A 23,683-nucleotide genomic window follows, 5' to 3' on the forward strand; every position below is an offset into this window, starting at 1 on the left:
ATAAACTACACCACTGAGGTGTCCCTAGAGCTGTACCAAATTTAGTTCAAATTGGTTAAGCAGTTTACAAGTTAGCCCACTTGCACCTCAAACTTTTGTCTGTTGTAAACCACCCAGAGAAGTAAGTATTGGGAGGTATAAAAATGTTTTAATAAAATAAATAAAACTTTACATTTCTGCCATCTTGAATTTGGGTGGATGACATCATCACAGACTATGACATTGAGGTGTCCCTGTGTGTCACTCACTGAAACTGTCCTCAATTTGGTTCAAATAGCTTATAGCCCACTTGCACCTCAGATGTTCATGCGACTGCTAGGGCATCCCTATGTGTCGCTACTACTGTAGCAAATTTGGTTCAAATCAGTAAAGCGGTTCACAAGTTAACCCACTTGCACCTCAAAAGTTTACGCGTCAGTCATCTTGAATCGGTGTGGATGACATCATCACAAACTATGCTGTCGAGGTATCCCTACAACTGTACCTGATTTTGTTCATATTGGTCCAGGTGTTGCGAAGTTGATGCGTGGGGGGGACACACATGGACACACACACACAGAGAATGCCAGGTGATCTCATAAGACTTCTGGAAAGTAGGCTAAAAAAGCATGAAGCCAACATAAGGTTACAAAATGATGCCAAAAAGAAGAAAAATTGCAACAGTTAAATATCATTTAAGAAACTCAGTACTGGAAAAATACCTGTTGTAATGTACCAGCATAGCACATTTCATTGAGGCGAGTCCCACTAAATTCAGTAAGACTTGTGCCAAGAACAGCAGTCCACATTACCACTATCCTTACCAAAGCAATACATGTTTTCAGCAAAGCAGACCACTCATTTCAAGAGAAACATTAAGATTAATCAAACATTTCAACTTCATAAGACAACAGAATCACCCATGCCTCCTTTGAGAAACATTTATTGTAAATTGTTGGCTTCCATTACATCAACCATCAGACAAAGAAATCTACTGGATCATTTTATTTGTGCAACAATCCATAAAACACTTTAGGGATTCTTGGATTGAGGCAGTGTCTCTCCCCGCCCCCAGTGTTCCCTTTAACAGGAATTCCCAGATGTCATTGACTACAACTCCCAACATCCCCAGCTGCAACAGCCTTTGCTTGGGGATTATGGGAGTTGTAGTCAACAACATCTGGGAATCCCTGTTAGAGGGAACACTGCTCCTCCCCACCCCCCAAAAAATAAATTACAGTCTGAATGTTTATGCAATACACATGTACCCATGCATGGTCAATCTCCTTGTATTATTTTAAATTTAAACAAGAATTGTCCCAAAAATTCCAGCGCTGGTCAGTAAAACAAAAACACCAAAGAAAGAAATCTATAACTGCAGGGCTGAAAATTTTAGCTGTTTCCCCTCCCCCAACCAGAAGTTATCTTTTTTATCTTACATTCTTGTTAAGCATACAAAATATATCATATGGAACAGATATACTACATAATCAACTCCAAGCGGTTTTGGAGGAATTTGATTATCTAGACCCATTTCAAAGTGGCTTTAGAGCTGGCTATGGGGTTGAGACAACCTTGGTCAGCCTGATGGATTACCTTTATTGTGGAATCCACAGAGGGAGTGTGACTCTGCGGGTTCTTTGGGATATTTCAGCAGCTCTAGATACCATGGTATCCGTCTGGATCACCAAGAGGAGTTGAGAATAGGAGGCAATGCTTTGCAGTCGTTCCGCTCCTATCTCTCAGGTAGATTCCGGATGGTGACATGTGGTGACAGTTGCTCTTCTAAAAAGGATCTATTATAGGGGGTCCCTCAGGGCTCCATTCTGTCGCCAATGCTTTTTAATATCTACATGAAACCGCTGGGTTGTGCTGGGTGTTATCAATATGCTGATGACACTCAAATCTATTTCTCTTTATCATCATCATCAGGTAATGGTACTAATTCCCTAAATGCCTGCTTACAGGCAGTAATGGGCTGGATGAAGGATAACAAACTGAAGCTGAATCCAAGTAAGACGGAGGTGATCATTGGGGGGCACTGAATTTAATGGATGGGATAGATCTGGACAGGGTTACACTCTCCCAGAAGGAACAGGTACACAGTTTTGGGGTCAGTTAGTTCAAAATGCAACAACCAGACTGGTTTCTGGGGCAACCCAGAAAGACCATATTATGCCTATACTTAATCAGCTGCACTGGCTGCCAATATGTTTCTGGGCAAAATACAAAATGCTGGATTTAAAACCCGGAATAGCTTAGGACCAGGTTACCTTAGAGAATGCCTTCTTCTATATGATCCCTACCTCATGTTGAGGTCATCTGGAGAGATCTATCTCCAGCTGCCACCGGTGCATCTGGTGGTGACTTGGGACCCGGCTTTCTCTGTAGCTGCTCCTGGGTTGTGGAATGCACTCCTCACAGAAATTCATGGTTTAAATACATTTATTGGCCTTTAAGAAAGTCTTTTAAAACCCTGGAAGGCCAAACCAAACAAATAATCTTAAGGGCAGTTAACAGTTTTAAACTGTTTTAACGATTCAGATTTTATGGTTTTAAGTTTGATTTCTGAATGATTATATTTTACTTTGGTTTGTAAACCACCCAAAGCTGTTGGATGGGGTGGTGTCAAAATGTAATAAAATAAATAAAAGCTCTCACTCAGTGGGTGGAAGAATTACTTAAGCAGTGCCATATATACATCTAGAGTAGTTTTCTCATTTTTACCCTATTTCAAAATTTGAAAAATCTGAGTCCAATGCTTTAAATAAAATGCTTATTTGATCTATTTCTATGCTTCTTCAAAAGTATGCACTTGGGGAACATTTTCCTGAGCTTAAGGTAACTGTTGTGTAAACAAGGGACTCCAGTAATAACAGCAAGATCTATTGGAGGGCCAAGTCCAGTCTAAACAGAGACTTGTAATCATCTTGAGGAATTCCTGCCCTTTGTTAAAGAATTATATGTTTTGCATAGACTAAACAATTCCTCTCAAGACAAAAGGAGACAGTTTTGCGTCATTCATCTCCTAAAGTTGTCGTCGCAGTGTGTTACAAGTTACTTAATACCTTGAAAAACTATTTGTACTTGCCTTATACATTAAACAGTCATGAAATTCTAACCATTTGGGGCCAAGGGAAAGAGAACAAGAAGTCTTGACCATTCCATTTGCTCCATTTCCTCCTGGGTTCTTCCATTCTATCCACCCTGGAAAGGAGAGCTGGTCTTGTGGTAGCAAGCATGACTTGTCCCCATAGCTAAGCAGGGTCTGCCCTGGTTGCATATGAATGGGAGACTTGATGTGTGAGCACTGCAAGATATTCCCCTCAGGGGATGAAGCCGCTCTGGGAAGAGCAGAAGGTTTCAAGTTCCCTCCCTGGCTTCTCCAAGCTAGGGCTGTGACAGATTCCTGCCTGCAGCCTTGGAGAATCCGCTGCCAGCCTGTGAAGACAATACTGAGCTAGATAGACCAATGGTCTGACTCAATATATGGCAGCTTCCTATGTTTCCACCCCCACAAACATATTGAAGAATAATTCCAGTTCTGTGACCCAGAGTGCTCCATTTATGAATTCTTAACTACTGAAGAAGTCACCACACTCTTTAAATGTAAGAACAGAAATAAGAATAGAACTTCTGTTTTTTAGAGAACATGTTAATCTGTCCTAGTAATGTACATATACAAAAATTAAAAAGCTATTCTAACACATGCTATATATATAGCTATAATAGATCTGGTAGAATAATCCTGTAACAGCCATAATTATATTTTTGAAATAGCTGCTATTTTCAGTATCTTTAACAGTAGGGATGTGCACAAAACGGATATTGTGTTTTGTTTGAAGCTCGAAACAAACTCCAAACGTGGGGGTTTGGGGAAAAGGTTAAAAATTTGTTTAATATCACCCACTTGCCTATTGCTTTTGTGGGTTAGGCAGTAGGTAGCACCCATTGTGCCCTACCACCCAACCCACTTTGGTGTCCCTAGGGCCTACCTATGGGTAACAGTGGGGTGATACATGTTTCCCCATTATTCCTTATGGCCAGAACAAACTGCACTCACAAAATGTACACACAAGTTTTGCACTGCAGTTTGCAATATGTTTTGCAACCCTGCCTTGAGAAACAATGCAGAAGCACACAGTAAAAGAGAATCTGACCCTCCCCCCACAAAAAAAAACCACTGACCCAGAATCCAATGCCAGCCATAGTGTAACATCAGTGGCACAAGTTGCTCTAATGCACACAATTATGACTCCTTACTTCCTAGCATTGCAACAGCTGCCACAGCAGCACTCTTACTTAGCAGTAAGCATAGCCATAAGTTCAACTAGAGCAACTTCAGCCACATTTTGACTTACAACATCTTGCAATACAGATTGCAGAGCAGACCAGAGCAGTGAGTGAAGCACATGCTATTCTCAAGGTCAGACATGAAGCTCATCATAGCAGTCACCAAGAAATATTACACATACAGAGAGCTGCCACTGTCCATTTCTTGCCACAACGGTATCTCACAAACAAAACAAACCACAACTCAAGGAAGGCAGACATCCAAGTTCTGTTTGTCAGTCTGAGATCCAACAAAACCAGATAGTTATAGCAGCAATAACACAGCATATTATACTCAAAATCTACAAAATCAAACCTTCCTTGATTCCTTCCTCCTCTCCTGATGTATCCTCTTCAAGAGAGGTCCACTATAAGGGCTCTCACTGCCTCCCAGTCCCTTTGAATACATTTTGAAATGCCCTCCTTTTGTGTTTCTCCCTCCCTCCAGCCAATGGGTGCACAGTTGCACATGACAACTCCTGATCAGGACAATAACAAGCCAACCAAGAAGCAAAGAGACTACAAGCTAATTGGAAGCCAGTGTCAGAAAACCAAACAGCAAGGGAAAAACAGGCCTCCAAAATGGCGCTCGAAATGGGGTTGTCTTGTTCCAAGCTTGAAACAGGCCCTTTATTTAAAGGATGTTTTGTTTTAAGCTCAAAATGGCCCGTATTGAGTCAAAATGTTTCATCGTCGAAATGTTTCGTGCATCCTATTTAGCTGTGTTTCTCTGGGATGGTCAGGCTTTCTTTTCATTTTTTTAAGGTGATTCACTATAGATGACATGTACAGCCAGCAAAAAGGTCTATTCACTTATGAACTGGGGTGAAGAATAAGAAGATGGCCATCAAGGCAAGTGTAAATAAAATAGATATATCATGCAACATCTCATCTCTAATTGCCAATTTAAAAAGTGTATTCATTTCAATAGTATGCAGGGCAAATGTTACCAAGAGGAACATAAAATGAAACTTTAACTGCTTACATTTATCATAAGATAACTAACATGTTAGCCTTAATACATAGCCTTTTGTGGCATTTGTCTCCAATAGAAATTAGGAAGGTGTAGTAAGTTTAGGCAAGGGAAAGAGAGAAACATTAATAGAAAAAATGTTTGTTGTTTTTCAAAGCTACATAGAGATTTAAAACATTGTTCAGCAGAGCTGCACAACTTCAGCCCTCCTGTTTGACTACCACTCCCATCGTGCCTGACTATTGGATGCTGTGGATGGAGGGCCTGTTTTTCAGACATACATGCAGCCCTATTTTTCAGATATACAGAATCTCCATCCAGATGAACCACTTGTCTTATCCAGCAGGTTATTCAAGAAAGTTATCTCATCTGTCAATATCATTTGGAAGAGGGGGAAAGAAAAGAGCAAAAAGAAGAAGGAAGAGAAAGTAATGGAAAGGGGGGTAGGTCAGTAACAGATTAAGAAAGAAAAATACTTTGTGGCTGGCTAAAAATATACCTGGCCAGGTAAACTATCCAGTTATAAGAAGCAACTATGTGAAAGTTAATACACAGAAGACTTGTATAGAACTAAAGGTGTTCCACTCGTAGAGGAACAGAGTAGGATATAATTACAAATGAAATTGTATAAAATTGCAGCTATCATATATACAAGCATAATCCTTCATAGAGAAAAGTAATAGATAGGATTTGACATTAAAAGGAGGAAAGTGCATTATTCCACTCCTAAAGAGCTACATTAGTTTCAGAAGCTAGGACAAAGTTTTCCACCTTTGTCCTATCATGACTGGATGGGGCAGAAATATCCAGGTCTGTCTCACTTGTCATTTAGAGCTTCATCTAGTGCCAATACAGAAATTTCTCCATGCACTCAAGAGGATCCACATGTCAAGCCACTTTCGGGTTTACAGACAGGGTGCAGAGGTTTGCCACAAAGAAGTAATTTCTCACAGAGAAGAAAGAATAACACAGAGCCAATGTGGTATAGTGGTTAGAGTGTTGAACTCTGATCTCCTTGGTCCTAGTTCAAGTCACCTATTCAGCCATGAAACTGCCCAGTCACATCTCTCAGCCTAGCCTATCTCACAGGGTTGGTGTGACGGAAACATAACGATGTACAGCACTCTGGGCTCCTTAGAAAAAGAGTGAGATATAAATGTAATAGATAAAACAAATACTAAACCTTTGGAAACAGGTTAGAGTAAGATTATTTTAACAATATATCATAAGCACAGGGACAGCATTCCCAAAAAATGGTGGAAGGATTTCACACAAGCACCCAGCACTAGGACTGAAGCAAAAATCAGATGCCAGAATGATGTATTGTATACTTCTGCTGAAACTGAGAACCTGCCACCAAATTCTAAGTCTTGCTATCAAAGCACAGTGGCCACAAAACTGAGCAATGGAAAGAGGCAATAAAATGAAGATAAAGGAGGAGAAGGGCATAATAGAAAGGAAAATTTAGCTCCCAGGTATAAGGCACCCACCATTCATGAAAATATAGAGTACAATGGGAGAAGATAAGCAAAATGCTACATTTCTTGTCACTATATAATAAAACAACTGTGTATATTATTTGCATGAATTCATGCTTGGGTTTATCATTTCAACATCAACTTTAGTATATAATGCAGGATAATATAATGCAGGATAATAATCCACTTGGATATAATCCACTTGGCAGGCACAGACACCATGAAACAAATGTTTGTAAGTCTGCCATACTATATTATACTAAATGGTACAGGTGCATTAACATTAACATCACTAACTTGTAAAGTGTTTTGGAAAGTTCTTAGCAGCCATGTTCTTTGAAACGAACAGTGCATGGCATTTAAGCTCTATATTTCAGTAACATTTTACTAAGTGAAAGATAACTGGTGCAGCATAAGCAAATAACACACGAGTTTTGTGCATGTGTAGAGGAAGTAGCTGCATATTGTTACGTATATTGACCCAGAATCGATGGCATGTTTTAAACTGGGTACCACATGTTTCCTATAGATACTGAGATGACCTTGAGCAGTAAGGATAATCAGTATATTCCAAACCTCTGTCCATTTACTCTGACCCTTTTGAAACATAAACTGCTATATAAACATACCAAAAACTCTTTTACCAAACACCAATAATACACCACCAGTTACAAATAACTTCTTTGGACTACTAGAGAACAAAACCACAGGGATAGAAATCAACTCTGAACCCTGGTCAAAAGATATTTGGCAGGCTCAATGAATATTAAAGTAAAGCTGCACAAGAGGCAACAGACATTTGCCACTCTACTGCAGACTTCCCGTCATACATGCACACTGCTGTGCGCGGCTAACAACCTGCAACACCTCTCTCTGACAGGAAGGGTGGGTGCATGATTGCCAAACCCATTCTACCACTGCCTGTCCTTGTCCTCCCCTTGGTTCTCAAAACAAGATCCTGCAGTTTATTGCAGAACTTTAGATCTGCTGCTAACAGACAAAAATTCATTCTAGAAACATTTAATTCATGAGAAGTAACTGAAAATACCCCTCATCTTAACAGAGAAATAAAATTAGCTACAGAAATGCTGTATCTATATCTGTACATACTATTTTAAATATAAAACAGTGAAACTAATTTCTGCTTAAAATTGCCTGTGGGTGAACATGAAATTGAGCTGTGGGTGCTATGCAATTCAGCTATTAATGAATCCCACGCCTTTCAGCTATGAAAAGTAATTATTACTTTTAAAAAAGCAAAACTCTCCTCTCCTACATTTAACAAGGTTTATAGCCAGAAGTTATTTTTTCTAATCTTCGATTCACCTACCAGCATTGCCTAATCTTCTCGTCTGTTCAATGTGCAGCAGGAAGATCAATATCTAGATAATAATTAAGAAATGCTAGGACTGCAGGTGCAGCTACCATAGTCCCCTGATGGATGTGCTGTCACCTTTAGGAGGGCATTCGTATTATTCTCTTGCTCACGTCATTTATCCTTGGTTTTCACATCACTTGCTGTGCATCTGTCAACAAGCTACAAAATTGCTCTGCACAGGTGCATCCAGCATCCCACAGAATCAGCAAAAAACCTACATAATCTCAGGCTGTGCATGGTAGGCTGATTCCACACTTTTACTAGAGTGGCAATACCTACGAAAGCAATACTCTTTTGTCATTTCAGGAGCACATCCACATACAACCAACCTGTCAGACAGCAACTCTTCTTGAACGAACACACACACACACACACACACACACACACTCCCCTCGCTGCTGATATGACTGAAACACATGGGTTATGTTCCTCTCATAGGTAGCACAAACTGGAGGACTAGCCCCCCCCCCCATTGTTAGGCCCTGTGGTAACTTGGGAAAAGGCACTTTTCACATATCCAAAGTGCTCTCTGTTGTCATCAATCAATACGTGTGAGAGAGAGAGATTCATATGAAACACACTTATTTTTCTTTCAGAAAACTAAGGTATGGGACAGGGTCAACATACACCTCTGAAATGCACATTGACCCTTCAATACGCCCCCCCCCCATTTTTCCTGCAGTGGCAATGGGTTCCTCTTCTCCCCATAGTAAAGCTACACACCTCAACTGCCTCCAGGAGTCAGCACATGCACCCACACCCCTACCAGGCTGCCACCCATTCAAGTCAACGCATCCCTAGGGTGGTCTTTTTGTACCTCCAAGCAACCACAGCAAGAAACAAATATTCCGGATAGCCCCATCCTCTTACCTTGATGATACTGGTTTTCCTGGGGATGCCAGATTTGCCTTCTGGCTGCAGGGTGGAATATCCTCCTTCTGTGCTGGGGCTGCCAGGCTGGGCTGAATCTCTTTCTTCTCTGGTTCCCACGAGAGCACAGTCCCCATTGGAGACCCTATTGCCCGCGCTGTCCAAGTGGGCTCTCCCGCCGCCGCCGCCTCCTCCTTCCCCATCTCCTGCCTTGAACGCCGCCTTCCCTTGCACTGGACTCGGGGAGGAGGTGATCCCCCTACTGCTGGTGCCACCTCCCCTGCTGCCGAGCTCCGCCATCGGCCTCGCTGGTTCTCGAGAGGCAACAGTATTGCCCTCTCTCTCCTCTTCTCCTTCCCCTCCTCCCGCAGCAGCTTGTCAGGGGCTGCGTTTTCTCCTTCCGCTTTTCCGATGGATGGTTCCGAGACGCGGGTTGCAAAACTCCCCCTCTCTGACCGTTGGTCAAACTGCAAAGGTTGTCAAGTCTCCGGGCAATGTCGTCGAGCTCCCGGTTCCGCCCGCACCAGTCGCGGTGGCTTTTCAGCACCTGAGAGAGGAAAACAACCCCCCACCCACAAGAAAACAGAATGATTAAACGTGACCGCCTGTGCTCTCGCAGAGGTTTGCGAAAGGGGTAGATGCCGAAAGAAAAACAAAATAGTACCACATGCACGGAGAAGCCCGGAGTGGCAAGGAAAGGAGAAGGGAAAGAAGCACAACGCGGCGTGGGGGACAGGGGTGAAGGGTAGGCGCCCTCCCCGAAACGCAACAACAAAGCCGCGCGCTCTGGGGGAGCGGGGAGGAGACAAGCGAGGAGCTCACACCGCAAGAAGCAGGCGGCAGGCACGCGTGTGCTGTGTGCATGCATGGAGCACGGAAGCGGCGCGGCAGCAAGAGGTAAACGTTGGGGCTGCTGCTGCTGCTGTTCCTCCTTACTACTGACACATTAGCGAGTTCGAAGGGGCGAGAATGAGGTTTGCATTATCTGCAGTGGTCGGAGAGGAAGAAAGATTTCAAGAGGAAGTCATGCAGCCACTTTGCTTGCAATGGTGCGAATTGGGTGGGTTTGGTGGGGTTTTGTTTTTTGGCCGTCATCGTTGCTCTTAGCATTACCACGCATGAGCCCACAAGGGCTCCTACCCTTCCGAAGAATAGTCCCGCCTCCTTGTGTCCTTTCCTAGCCCCACCACCAACACACACAGTTTCTTTTCTCTCTCTCTCTCTCGTTTGCACTGCAGTGGCGGCCCTGTAAGCACTCACCTATTCCCGCCCCCTCTCTCACTGGCTCCGCGTTAAGCCTCCACCCACCCACTCGGGCATCATTTCTCTTAAGAACTATCTGTGTAAGATCTCTCACTCAAACACACACACGCCTCTTCCTACAGCAACGCGTGAACTGAGCATGCCCTCAGGTTTCCTTTCTCGCAGCTCCCCACTTCCCCAAGCATCATGTGCCAATACTGTATTTGCATGCCCTAGCCTCCTCTCTCGGGCGGCTGCTCGCCGCCACCGCCACAGGGCGCGCGCGTGCTTTCCCCGCGCTTGGCTTCCAAGCGGCATCGCCCGCCGCGTCCCAGGGCAACCCCTCAGTGTCCCTAGAACACGCACACGGCGCCCTTTCCGCTTGCTGTCATTTTTCCCGCCTCCCATTTCCCTCTTCAGCCTTTCTCCGCCCTTGCCGTAGAATACACACCTCCGCAACAAGGTGACAGGAGAAGTCGCCGTCGCTCTTGCTGGGGCTGCAGTAACAGCCGCTTCTCCTCCTCCCTCCTCACTTCCCCGCTATATGGTTGCCGCCTCTGCCTGAAGCCGGATACGCACAGAGAGACTGATTCATGTGGCTGCTGTGCTTTCCCTCCTCTCCGCTTGGCCGTTGGAGACAGGGTGGTTGCTTGCTTGCTGCTGCGGCTTCCCTTCTGGGCTGACTAAGTAGAAAGCAAGCAGCAGCTGCAGAATGAGCCAGCAGCGCCCCCGCCTATGGAAGTCGGGGGAGAGCCCCCCGCAACGACCCCACCGCCGTGTAACGTGTGTGTCTTGCACCGCTGCCAGCCCAGCCCAGCCGTCAATCAGTCAGACGAGCACCGCTCAGATTGGGCAGCCACCCAGCACCCCCTCCGGCAGTCCAAACACACTACATTGGGGTGGAGGAAGGAGAAGCCAATCTGGCAGACAAATGTTACCTAGTCGGGAGCGGGTTTTCTGCCTTCATAGCCCCACTTCTTTCTACTTGTGCACACACACACACTCCTAGTACAATGAAGCAACCGGTTATTCTAACTAGGAGATCAAAATTGGTACCCTACCTGACTGTTTTCACCCGTCTGCCCTCCCAGTCAAACTTTTAAACAATGTTTTCTCCATATCCTCTTCCGGTATTATTTTCCTCACGCTGGTTTGATTTACACTAGCACTTGCTAAATCCGTTTTTTAAACGAAGCTATACTTTTGCTTTGGTTCAGTAAGTGTGAACAACTGCATCAGCTATCCCTCAACATACTTTCACAAATGGCTGTTCAATTATTTTGTTTTTGTGTTTTTATTTTTCACTTCTGTGGCTGGAATGCAAAATCTACACTGGCTAGAATGTGGTGCACACCATTTAAAACCGGCTTGCTCCTATATTTATAATGTTCACAAGTGATACATTCCAAACTAAAAGGCATTCTCAACCTCACTCTTGAAAATGCCCTGAGGACTTTCAGTGGTTAAGTCATTGGACCCTCTGGATTGGGTTAGTGTCACATTCCTAGACAATCAATCCTCTTCCTGTCCATTAATGGCTTTGAAAGTGTAAATCAAATTGAGCTGGATGTGTGTACATGCCAAATATTCAAGGACATGTAGATGACACTTCCAAGAAGAAGAGCAGGGAAAAAGCAGAAAAACCATAACAATAACATAACAGCAAGAATCTGGTATCTGTATACAGTTTCTAATAAGCAAACCACATAACAATCCAAGACACTAACATGCAGTCCAACCTGCCTTTATACAATACTTACATTTCAGGTATTTTGTATAATTAATAATACATTTTACAATATGTCATATGCTGCACAACATGCAGAAATGAGCTTTACCAAGTGGACTGCATAAGTCTTGCAGAAGACCTCACCCTTTTGCTTTGGATTTATTTATGTGGAATAAATTCAAACTCCTATTTTCTTGGTGTCTACTCACAAATAGTATAAACGTGCCAGCTGGAGGGAGGAACCCTCCCTTTCACACACACCCCTTTTTCTTACCACCCTGATCACCTGCACTGAAGTGTATATACAAATCTGTTAAGGAGTAACTAAATTGAACTTGAGTAAATGCTGTACGTTAACATGGGTCAGACAAAGCTGAAGAGAGATTAGAGGGTTTGATAAAGCAGTTGCAGTAAGGAGAGCTAAGAAAGGATTAGTAACAGTACATAACAGAACAGAAGAATCTGTTGTGTGCAGAAAAAGCTTTGCAAAAGAAGCGGATTTTGTAGAAGTATTTAAAAAGCAGCAAGAGACATTAGCTTGATAATAGAAAGCAAAGGCACACACACTGAAGGGAGACAAAAATGCAGAAGGAACAAGACTAAAAGCTCATTAACTTGTACAACAATGTAAGAATGAAAGAGTCATACATCTGGGATAGACTGGTAGAGAGGGTAGTAGTTTAAAAGTGTCACAGAAATCCACAGAGGATCAATATAGATGCTTAGGGATGATGCAAGGATGACACTGACTATAGGAGAAAAAGCGCAGAACAGAACAGAAAAGTTTAGCAAAGGGCAAATGTTAAGAGAGAAAGCAACTCTCTCTAGTCAAACCCATGTTCCAGGTCCAGCACTGTAGCTAGGAATACAGGTAATGCCTTTAAAAATAAATAAAAAATGCATATAAAATTATACAGGTAATGCCATTAAAATATTAAATGCATATAAAAATTAGGTACTCTTCTCCCCCAAAACCTTCCTTCACTCAGACCAGACCCACACTGTATCTGCAAATGGGCCTTGTCAACTGTGCTGAATGATGAACCAGCATGAAGCTGAAATATCTGTGTATGTTTATTGGAGGTATCAAATGTGCTGTTTCATTATAACCATTTGCCTAAATTATGCAGATAGCCTTGTACAGTGACTGATTAGCAAAGAGAAGAAGGAATACTAAATCAAATAATCAGCAATTTAAGAGATAGCAGACATGTTGAGATTAAATAGAATAGATCCCTATATTTGGTTAGGAAAAAAGATAGCTGGGAACTTGGTAATAGTCACTTTAGCAGAATAGAATAGGTTCAAGCCAGATTGGAGAGGGTCAAGAAGATATCTGGGAAGGAAAAAGAACATGCTGTGCACTCCATGTTGATGGCATGTGTGTATGGGGGGGGTGAGAATGGGGAAAGGAATAGGAAAGGAGCGGAATATGTTCTAAGACAAAAGAAAGAAGGAAATAAAGATGCAATTTATGCTCAATCATGCCCTTGAAGAAGATGGCAAGATACTTTGCAGTAAGAGAGAAGACAGTGGGTGAATTTTAGGAGCAACTCAAAGTAGAAAAGGTGTGAGAATGTGAATGAGAAAAGGGAATTACATTTGCTGAAGAGAACAGAATTGCTGACAGAGGAGGAAGTGTCAGTTTTAGTAGAGTCTTCCTACAATAAAGCTTCAGAGGAAAGAGCAGATAGAAAGTAGCAGATAAATTAAGAAACGGGATAGACTGAATGTGAGGTTAATATGGGTAGCAAGTTAACAATGGATAGGAAGAAAGAGAAAAGAACGAGAAAGTGAGTGGAGTGGAGATGAAGATCAAAGAAGCAATATGGGAAAGGAAGAGGCCTAAGAGTCAAAAGGGAATGCCAAACTGAATATGGACTGACATGGCTCCAGATTAGGATTGATTCACATCTTTCAATTTATATAAAGATCACTCTCCTTGAAGGGAATATGTGTGTTGGAAATGCCATGTCAAGTGTATTGCATGGATTAGACAGCCAACAGGCACAAGGACAGTCGGATTCAGTTCTCACAGCAGAAAAACACTGACCAAACATTACTGTATACACTTGAACTCTAAGGCTACAATCCTATCAACAATTATTTAAACGTAAGTCGCATGTATTCAGTGGGACTTCGTTCTGACTAAACATGCATAGGATCAAGCTGCATAGCTACTGCTGTGAACTGTATCCAGAAGGGACACCGTGAGGCCTGGACTGAACCAAGATTCTTCTTCACCTTGCTAGACTGACCTTCTTGCTAGCAGTGACATCTTTACCTCTCACAGGGCAGAGCTGCTGCCATAGAAGAAGGCAAGGAGGCAGATAAAGTGAAACCTGATCAGGGGCGTATCTAGGGTAGGGCAGGCAGGGCACGTGCCCTGGGCGCCACTTGAAGGGGGGCGCCATTTTTTTTAATTATAAAAATTTTAAAAATGGCCACTGCGCTTGCTCAAATGGCCTTTGTGAGGCCCTAGGCTACAGGATATTTTTTAAAAAAATTAATATAATATAAGTCATTGTACACACAGTCATTTTGGCATTATGTATAGAGAATCAGGCTTGTGAATACTGAGCTGAAGCTTATAAGCTAGGATTGTATTCATTTGCTCTTACTTTGCTTCTTGTGATAAGTTTTTAGATTGTGAGCCCTTTGGGGACAGGGATCCATCTTATTTATCTTATTATTTATTTATTTATTTATTTATTTATTTCTCTGTGTAAACTGCCCTGAGCCATTTTTGGAAGGGCGGTATAGAAATTGAATGAATGAATGAATGAATGAAGTGAGTTAAATGTGATGTCTTAATAATATGGCTATTAATGGTGAGTTTGTCTTTGAATCAGTGTGAAATCCTTAGTATTAAGGCCCACTGGGAGTTTCTTGCTCTCTTTCTCTCATTTTAACTGTCTTTCTGAAATACTAGAATATATTCCAAGCAGTGACACAGTTTACTCTGTATATCCTTTAATTATTTTCGAGTATCTGGGAAAAGTCAAATTCTCCATTTATTTTTAAAATTTATGTAAAAGTGATGCTACAATGTATAGTAGAGAATTAGACAGGCACTTCTGTTTAGCTTTCCAACACCTCCACATAGTATTTGGGTATTTCATGAGCCCCAGCATACTGAAATTTGTAGTTTTCCAGCATTTTTTGGTCTATGTACTAGTTTTTGAAATATTAAAAGATTAATGAGCTTGACTTGTATTTTTGAGCTGATATTATGGTAAAGTTATCTGAAAGATGAGTGTCAGATGCTTGGACAGAGGGCGCAATTTCAGTGCTTGCCCTAGGCGTTATTTTCCCCAGATACGCCTCTGAACCTGATGTTGTTGCCTACCATACTTGTCCAATATGCCCCACAGAGGGAGCCTTGCTGGAATCACCCATTATAGCTTCCCTTTTCTGCATCCATGATAGATTTTGCTGCCATTCAAATCAGTTTATGAAACTCATCTCCCTCTTCAATGCTTCTTGGACAAAAGCGCCATTCAGGGTTTTCAGGTCCAGACCCATCAGGTGGCTTTTTCTCATTCACAGTTTTCAGATTACTCCCAGAGTATTGTTCTATTAAATGTAAGGCTGCAAGGATTTGTCTTGTAGTAAATACAGTTAGAAGGGTGTACTGTGCTAACAACAAATAATAGATGGAGTGTTTCTCTACCAAACTAATCAGAACTTAATGAACAAAATAACCAAACTAATAAATGTTGCTGCTACAAAACTGATCGTTGTGTATCACTGCATTTTTATTTTATTTATCTATTGTTCAATTTTATACCACCTTTCATTATGCATCCCAAGGCGGGATGCCAATCCAATAAAACTCCATAGAAATCACATTTAAAACCTTAAAACCAGTTAAACAGTAAAAACCAGAACACCAAAAAAAAAAAACCCACCCAAAAAACCCAACCCCACCATAAAAAAGATAAACAGAAGCAGGAAAGCTGAGAAACCTGGCAGCCTCTAAGGGGTAAAAGCCTGAACAAATAAAAAGGTCTTTAGTTGCTTTTTTAAAAGCAGCCACTGATGTCAAAGAGTGGACATTCACTGGGAGAACATTCTGGAGTCTGGGGGCAACAACAGAGAAAGCCCTGTCCCGCATGCATGACAATTTAGTCTCTTTCAACGTCTGCACACAGAGCAAAGGCCCCTCTGACATTCTGGGGAGCAGGCAGTCCTTCAGGTATCCATGGCCCAAACCATTGAGGGCTTTAAAAGGTAATAACTAGCACTTTGAATTGGATAAGAAAACAAGTTGGCAGCCAGTGCAGCTCTTTCAAAGGTGTAATATGCTCTGAGAGAGCAGTTCCAGAGAGAACCCTGGCAGCTGCATTCTGCATCAACTGAAGTTTCTGAATATTCTTCAAGGGCAGCCCCATGTAGGGTACATTGCAGTAATCCAGCCATGACGTAACTAAGGCAAGGGTAGCTGTGGCCAGATCTGCCTTCTTGAGAAAGGGACACACATACTATTTGTACCTATCTATAGCCAACGTTCTGGGGCAATATTTTGTTTAACTTTTATGTTAAAATGTCATTAATCAGATTGATTCCTGAATTGGTCAATAAGTCATATTTTAATCCTGCAAATACATTAAAACACATTTTTAACAGACCATAAGAACAATTCCCTTTAAAACGAAAGTACCAAGGCAACTGGTGTCTTATCCAAAGTGGTAATTATTAGTGCTGCACCACAAGCTCTGCCCACCTATCTATTATTATTATTATTATATTTTATTTTTACATTTATATCCCGCTCTTCCTCCAAGGAGCCCAGAGCGGTGTACTACATACTTGAGTTTCTCTTTCACAACAACCCTGTGAAGTAGGTTAGGTTGAGAGAGAAGTGACTGGCCCAGAGTCACCCAGCTAGTTTCATGGCTGAATGGGGATTTGAACTCAGGTCTCCCCGGTCCTAGTCCAGCACTCTAACCACTACACCACACTGGCTCCTTCTCCTACTAGTCCCACTATCCTCTCCACCAATTCCAGTCTCTTGTTGTCTCCCCTCAGCTCTTCTACTCTCTTTATCTACAAGATTGCTTATCAATAAAAATATTATTTAAACATGTTCCTGTCGTTATACTCTTATATACTGTACAAGAATATTGACAAAAACATCCATTAAGCAAATGTACCTTAGTTGATATGAGTGAATTCACAGAGAAGAGTAAACATACTAATCCCTAGATAATTTGTAAAACTTCAGTCAAGAGACTGGATGTTACTGTTTTCTAGATATTCTGCACAGCATACAGGCCTTAAAATGCACAAGAGACTTGGAAAACCCTGCCAGAAGCAACCAATTATCTATATACCTCTACACTGGTGTGACCTACTTCATATGTCTCAAATCTTGATAATGTTTGACCTCAGAACGCTCCAGAGATCTAAGTAAGTCGTCACAATATTCTTCTCACACACAGATGAGGAATCCTGGCTGAAAGAAAGTTAAAACCAAGATCAGAGAGTGAGTCTACAGCAGCAAATCCTTTTACAAGCACAATGAGTCTAGGACAGACAATTCTTCAACACATACGAGTCTATAATATATTGTTAATTTTTACTTACAGATCGGGAACTCAGGCTGAGAAATGATGTCTTACCCAGAGCCAAGAGATTCAGCAGCAGAGATGGAAATGGAAGCCAGGTCTTTCCCTCTTCTCCCCACAAACCAGAAAAAGAAAAAAAGGGGGCGGTGGTGATGCAGAGTGTGCACAAGGTGAAAGAACAGGAGTAGGAAGGTAAATAGGAGAGAGAGAGAGAGAGAGAGAGAGAGAGAGAGAGAGAGAGAGAGAGAGAGAGAGAGATGGAAGAACAAAATTGAGGAAAAACGGGAGCAGGACTAGAGATGTGTCCAGAACCAGGTGGGAGTGGCTCAAAGGGGTGGGGGGTAGGACTTTAAGGGCGGGGGGATCACTTACCCCCACACACACTTTTCCCCTGCCGGCGCTGGAGTTTAATAAAATGCCTCGGGGCGGCAGTGTACCTCCCTGCCGCCCCTTCTTCTTTGGCCGGAAGTGGCCAGAAGTACTGGGCACACATCGCAATCTCACACACATCTGATGTGCGCGTGCGGCATGCACACGCGTGCCCGGTACTTCTGGCCGAAGGAAAAGAGGTGGCAGGGAGGTATGCTGCCGCCCCGAGGCATTTTACTAAACTCCAGTGCCAGTAGGGGGAAAGCGGGGGGAGGAGTAAGTGCAGGAGCATAGATTCTGTTGTGCAAATGGGTTCAAAGAACTCAGACCACCAATGAAAAGGGCCACCAAAGCCCCGTGGCTCGGGCTCCAGAGGAGCCCATAGCGAACTCCCCCACTCCCATGCCAGGGCTGCGGAAAGCCTGGGTGAACTCTCTATTTGTTATTTCAAGCAGCACTGGCTGCCCAATAGGAAGTTTTCTCCCTCTCTGGAGAGGACAGGAGGGAAGAGTTTGCTCTGGGCTCTTCTGCAGCCCAACCCCTGTACGCATGACATCACGCACAAAGGCATAACTGGAGGGAATCACTGAGTGGGGCTGGACACAGGCCACCATTCAGTAGGGGTGTGCACGGAACCGCACAGCTGCGGTCCGACACTGTGGAGGGGGTCCCTTTAAGGGCGGGGAGGGTTTACTTACCCCTCCCGCCGCTTTGCCCCCTCCAGCGCCCGTAGTTCTTGTAGAAATTGGGGCAGCAGGATACCTCCCCGCCGCCCCTTCTTGCTCTGCAATGCAAAGGCTGAAAGAAGTCTTCTGCGCACGCGGCGCGGCGCGAAAGCTTCACATCTACCCGATGCGATGGGTAGACCGGGCCTCCGGCAGTCGGAGGCCCGGTCTACCCGTCGTGTCGGTGAAGTTCGCATGCCGCGTGCGCATGCACAGAAGACTTCTTCCAACCTTTGCATTGCAGAGCAAGAAGGGGCGGTGGGGAGGTATCCTGCCACCCCAATTTCTACAAGAACTATGGGTGCTGGAGGGGGCAAAGCGGTGGGAGGGGTAAGTAAACCCTCCCCGCCCTTAAGGGGACCCCCTCCACCCGGACGGGACCGGCCAGGTCCGGACGGTCCGGAGGCCTTTACAATGGCCTCCGGACCGGTCCGGACCCACCCCTACTGTTCAGCTGGCTCCATGGCTAGATAAGTGCACCCCCCCACCCTTAATGTCCTATCCCCTATCCCCTCCGAACGTTCGAACCGGCAAGTGTTCAAACCTGTTCAGAGGCCTGTAAAAGGGCCTCCGAACAGGTTTGTGCACAACCCTAAAGAAGACAAGTAAATAAGAGGCAAGTTTGAGCTATGCTAAAAAGAAATAGCAGCAGAATGAAAAGAGATAAAAGCAAGTAAAAAAGAGATCATAACTTAGGAAATACAAAGAGGGAAAGTTCTGCAGTCCAATCCTGTGTGTGTTTTCTCAAAACTAAATCCCACTCTGTTCAGTGGTGCTTATTTTCTGGTAAGTGTGCATGATTACAACCATAGAATAACAAGAGAGCTGGGGAGAAAGAAGAGAGTTTATTAGCTTAGGTGAAGACTAAAGGCTCTTCCAAATATGCTTCGTGTAACACTAGAAGATCATCCTGGAGAGAATCCATCTATGTGGTCGCTACGAGACAACACCGACTTGACAGCACTTAATCAATCAAATCAGTCAAGACTAGCCAGTTGCTTGCTTTCTTCTAGCCATGTGTGAAAGTGCAATTTTTTGTATAATACAACTGTTTAATTGCAAGGAAAATATAGGTAGACAACAGATGAATGATTATACCACATGGTCTCTTGGTAAATAGTAAGTGAAGAAGGTTTGCCAGTCCCAGACTAAACACCTCCTCTGGAAGTGCCCAAAGATACGTATATGGAGGAGGATGAGAGAACGAGGAGTAGAAGAGTAAAAGGCTGGGTGAGGGCTGCTGCAAGGATCTTGAATGGTAAAAATGGGGAAGAGAGTAAAGATTAGATGGGGACAAGAAAAGTGTTTGAATGGAGAAAATAAAACAGCAGAAGAGGAGAGAAGTTGGAAGGAGGCAAACAGGAAATTCCCTCAAACACAGAGAGACACCAGGCCAGAATTCCATTCTAAGCTCAACCTCTCCAGCCAGACACAAAACATATTTTTTTCTGAAACAGAGGAGGACTCACAATAAAGCCCTGCAAGAAGACTAGCGAATATCACACACATTCCAGGGGGAGAGTAACTGGCCCTATCCACCCCCAGCACAGTACTTCCAGCTACTGTTGCTGGTGTGTGTCTTATGTTTCTTTTTAGAATGTGAGCCCTTTGGGGACAGGGAGCCATCTTATTTGTTTGTTATCTCTCTTTGTAAACCGCCCTGAGCCATTTTTGGAAGTGCGGTATAGAAATCGAAATAATAATAATAATAATAGTAATAATAATAATAATAATAATAAATTCTTCCACCTTTGCTACCTGATTTCCTGCTGCTGCAAACATGCAGACCCCTAAACAAAAGAACCACCCTGCCAGAATCCTATTTATTTGAATAGAAGGCTTTTCTGCAAACCACTGTATTGTCTTTTTTTAAAAAATGGAGCTTCTAAGATGTGCTTATAGCTACACATAGTAGTAACCTACATTACACCTAAAATCAAATGATTGTGTGAAAAGGCCTAGTGTCATGAGGAAACAAATGCCAAAAAGTAGTACAGTGTGTGCCTCATCATTTGAAAAGCCAAGGAGTTAAACTATTGGGGTCCATTGCCCAGTAATAATACAATGTAATATTCAATAAATAGATAAAGTGATGCCTAAAGTAATATTACAAATCCACAGTAATACTCACTATTGGATTTATTTTTGGCAGTGCTGGCCTAACTTAGAAAAATGACAGCGTGAATTTCAATATGAATTTACATTCATACAAAGTTATGGCTGTATGTGCAAACTTTTCCAGGATAAATCTTTGCTCCCTCATTAGCATCAATTGAAAGGACAGAATTTACAAGCCACAGGTACACCATGTTATTAGAATAATTTGTCATGCTGCCTCACCACTAACTCAGTGAAAATGAGTAATGATTTCAGCCATTTTGTTACTTAAAATGCACAGTACAGGACGCTGTCTCTTTGCCACTTATCAGACTGGTAACAAGATTTGATTTGTGCTTTTCTACAGAAGAAATTAAGCCTCTCCTGCCAGTCTCACGTCACTGGCCATGCCGTATGGTGTGAGGATAACTAAGAATACAGTAAACTTTGGCAGATGTGTGTATACATTAAAACTTTGGCAGATGTGTGACTAACAAGCCAAGAAACAACAGCTCCTGCCATACCTTTGTACGTGAATGTCACAAGTGTCAGCCTACTGAAGCATTCTGGCCAAACAGCCAATGATTCTGTTTCTACTGGTGATTGAAGATGAGAGACTGCGAACTCTCTGAATACATGCTGAAGGAGGCTGTACTGTGACTGTAATACATACAGTCATACATACTGTGACTGTAATGAAATGATGACCAATACAGTATTTATATATCGCTTTTCAATGAAAGTGCTCAAAGTGGTTTATGCAGAAGAGAGAGAAGAATAAATAATGAATACTGTACATAAGGTGGTTCCCTGTCCCAAAAGGGCTCACAATATTTTAAGGTATTTGATAAATATGTATGAATGTAAATGTATTTGATTAAAATATCAGCTTGGTAAAAGGCATTGATTATAATGCTATGCACACTTACTTGGGAGTAAGACTCATCACACTCAATTACTTCCATGTGAGCATATTTTCAACTGAGATGTTGGTGATGGTAGTAGAGCAGGGAGAATGGCACCCTCCCTTGGCTGATTCTTGTTTGCTCTGTGCCTGCAGCCAAACATGATAAAACACATTTAGCCATGTAATGATAAAACATATTTAGCCTCTCCCTCTGAGGGAGGGCAGGATGCCTCCTTATCTTAAAGAGACAATCATTAGACCACTTCTGAAGAAGCCTGCCTTGGATCCCTCAGAGTTAAGCAACTGCAGGACTGTCTCCAACCTTCCATGGCTGGGAAAGGTGATTGAGAAGGTGGTGGCCTCCCAGCTCCAGGCGGTCTTAGAGGAAACAGGCTGAATCCAGATAAGATAGAAGTACTTAGTGTTCAAGGTCGGAATTCAGGAGACAGTTTTGATCTGCCGGTTCTGGATAGGGTCATGCTCCCCTGGAAGGAACAGGTACGCAGTCTGGGGGTGCTTCTGGGTCTGAACCACTCCCTTGTGTCCCAGGTTGAGGCAAGGTACTTCCGGCCGTGGATGTCAATGGGATGGCAAGGAGGTACGCTGCCGCCTCAAGGGGCTTTGATAAAACGGAGCATCAGCGGGGAAAATGCAGCGGGGGGGTAAGTGCACCCTCCCCTGCCCTTAAGGGAGCACCCCCACTGCCTCCAAAAGCCAAAACGGCCCTGGTGGCCGAAACATTTTGGAGACTTCTATAATGTCCTCCGAAACATTTCAGGCACAAGCCTACCATGAGCCCCACTGCCTGTTAAGATCATCTGGAGATGTTTGCAGTTGCCGCCAACTCGTTTGGCGGCGACTTGAGAACGAGCCTTCTCTGTTGCTGCCCCGGACTTTGGAATACACTCCCTATTGAAATAAGAGCCTCCCTTTCTCTGGCAATGTTTAAAAAGGCACTGAAGAAACATTTATTCACCCAGGCTTTTTATTAGATTTATGGTTTTAAATTCTTAACGTTGGTTTTAAATTATTTTTATTTTTATTGTTTAACTGATTTAATTTTGATTTTAATTGTTTTGTTTTTAATCTAAAAAAACAAATTATGTAAACTACACTGAGCCATTTTTGGAAGGGTGGTATATAAATAAAATAAATAAACCCTAACCCTAACTAAATAACAGCAGCAAGCGTGATTTTTTCATTGCAGCTTCTGAGCTGGCTTATTTTGGAAGAGCAAACAAGCAAGCAACAGAAGCAGTCTATTGGAGCAACAATGACTTGGAGACAACGTGGTGCAGTAGTTGGAGCGTTGTACTAAGATGCACCCCCCCACACCCCAACCCACCCTGTGTTCAAATCCCTATTCAAGCATGAAATTCACTAGGTTACTCTGGGCCACTCACTTATCTCTCAACCTAACCTACTTCACAAGGTTGTGCTGAGGATAAATATAACCATGTTACACTCTGGGCTCCTTGTAGGAAGAGTAGGGTATGAATAGGTGAATAAATACATTGTCAGCAGCAATGCTCTTCAAAGATCAGAGCCATTTTTTACTTGCCTCTAATGTGTGAGCTAAGAATTGGGAGTCTGCTCCAACTATATGAATAATTGTAGCCCTGAGCTTGAAGGCACCTGCTCTCCACCACCAGGTTCTAGCACCTCTATAGCCTGATGAAGTAGACATTAAAAGTAAAGCCACAGGACACTGCACTGAGGAAATTCAGACAGAAGTCTTTAAAGAGCCATTGACTTTGAGGATATGTAACTCAACAATTGTTTGAATCAGGTATCTGATAAGCTTAGGGAACTATACAGCTTTGTTTTCATACCTTACTGTTTCTGGACTGAAACTCATTGTGCAATCAGGAATCAATGGAGGGTTGCACATTTTAATGTTTCCTCAAATCAAAAAGTACCTTTTCACTGAAATCTAGCAGTGAGAAGAGCTTCTGCTGGGTCTGTGGGGAGAGTGGGCTTAGCCCGCTCTCCCTGCAAATGATCAAAGTGCAGCCCTGGGCAGCTAGATTGGCC

General features: G+C 43.0%; 1 protein-coding gene across 12 annotated transcripts in view; it reads right to left on the reverse strand.

The window, feature by feature from the left end:
- The window catches only part of PLCL2 (phospholipase C like 2), a 241,414-nt gene that overhangs the window by 135,664 nt on the left and 82,067 nt on the right, over positions 1 to 23,683 (reverse strand). For 6 of the 12 annotated variants that reach the window (XM_053261758.1, XM_053261759.1, XM_053261751.1 and 3 more), the window contains 4 exons: positions 21,672 to 21,796; positions 17,339 to 17,439; positions 10,704 to 10,935; positions 9,011 to 9,557 (listed from right to left, as the gene is read on the reverse strand). In XM_053261758.1, the coding sequence (XP_053117733.1) occupies positions 9,011 to 9,310 (300 nt within the window). In that variant the 5' untranslated portion in view covers positions 9,311 to 9,557; positions 10,704 to 10,935; positions 17,339 to 17,439; positions 21,672 to 21,796. Of the gene's footprint in view, positions 1 to 9,010; positions 10,320 to 10,703; positions 10,936 to 17,338; positions 17,440 to 17,570; positions 17,663 to 21,671; positions 21,797 to 23,683 lie in introns of those variants that run through there. The other 6 variants (XM_053261754.1, XM_053261752.1, XM_053261756.1 and 3 more) reach the window with 6 other exon arrangements.

The sequence above is a fragment of the Hemicordylus capensis genome, chromosome 6 (assembly GCF_027244095.1).
Source record: "Hemicordylus capensis ecotype Gifberg chromosome 6, rHemCap1.1.pri, whole genome shotgun sequence".
NCBI lineage: Eukaryota > Metazoa > Chordata > Lepidosauria > Squamata > Cordylidae > Hemicordylus > Hemicordylus capensis.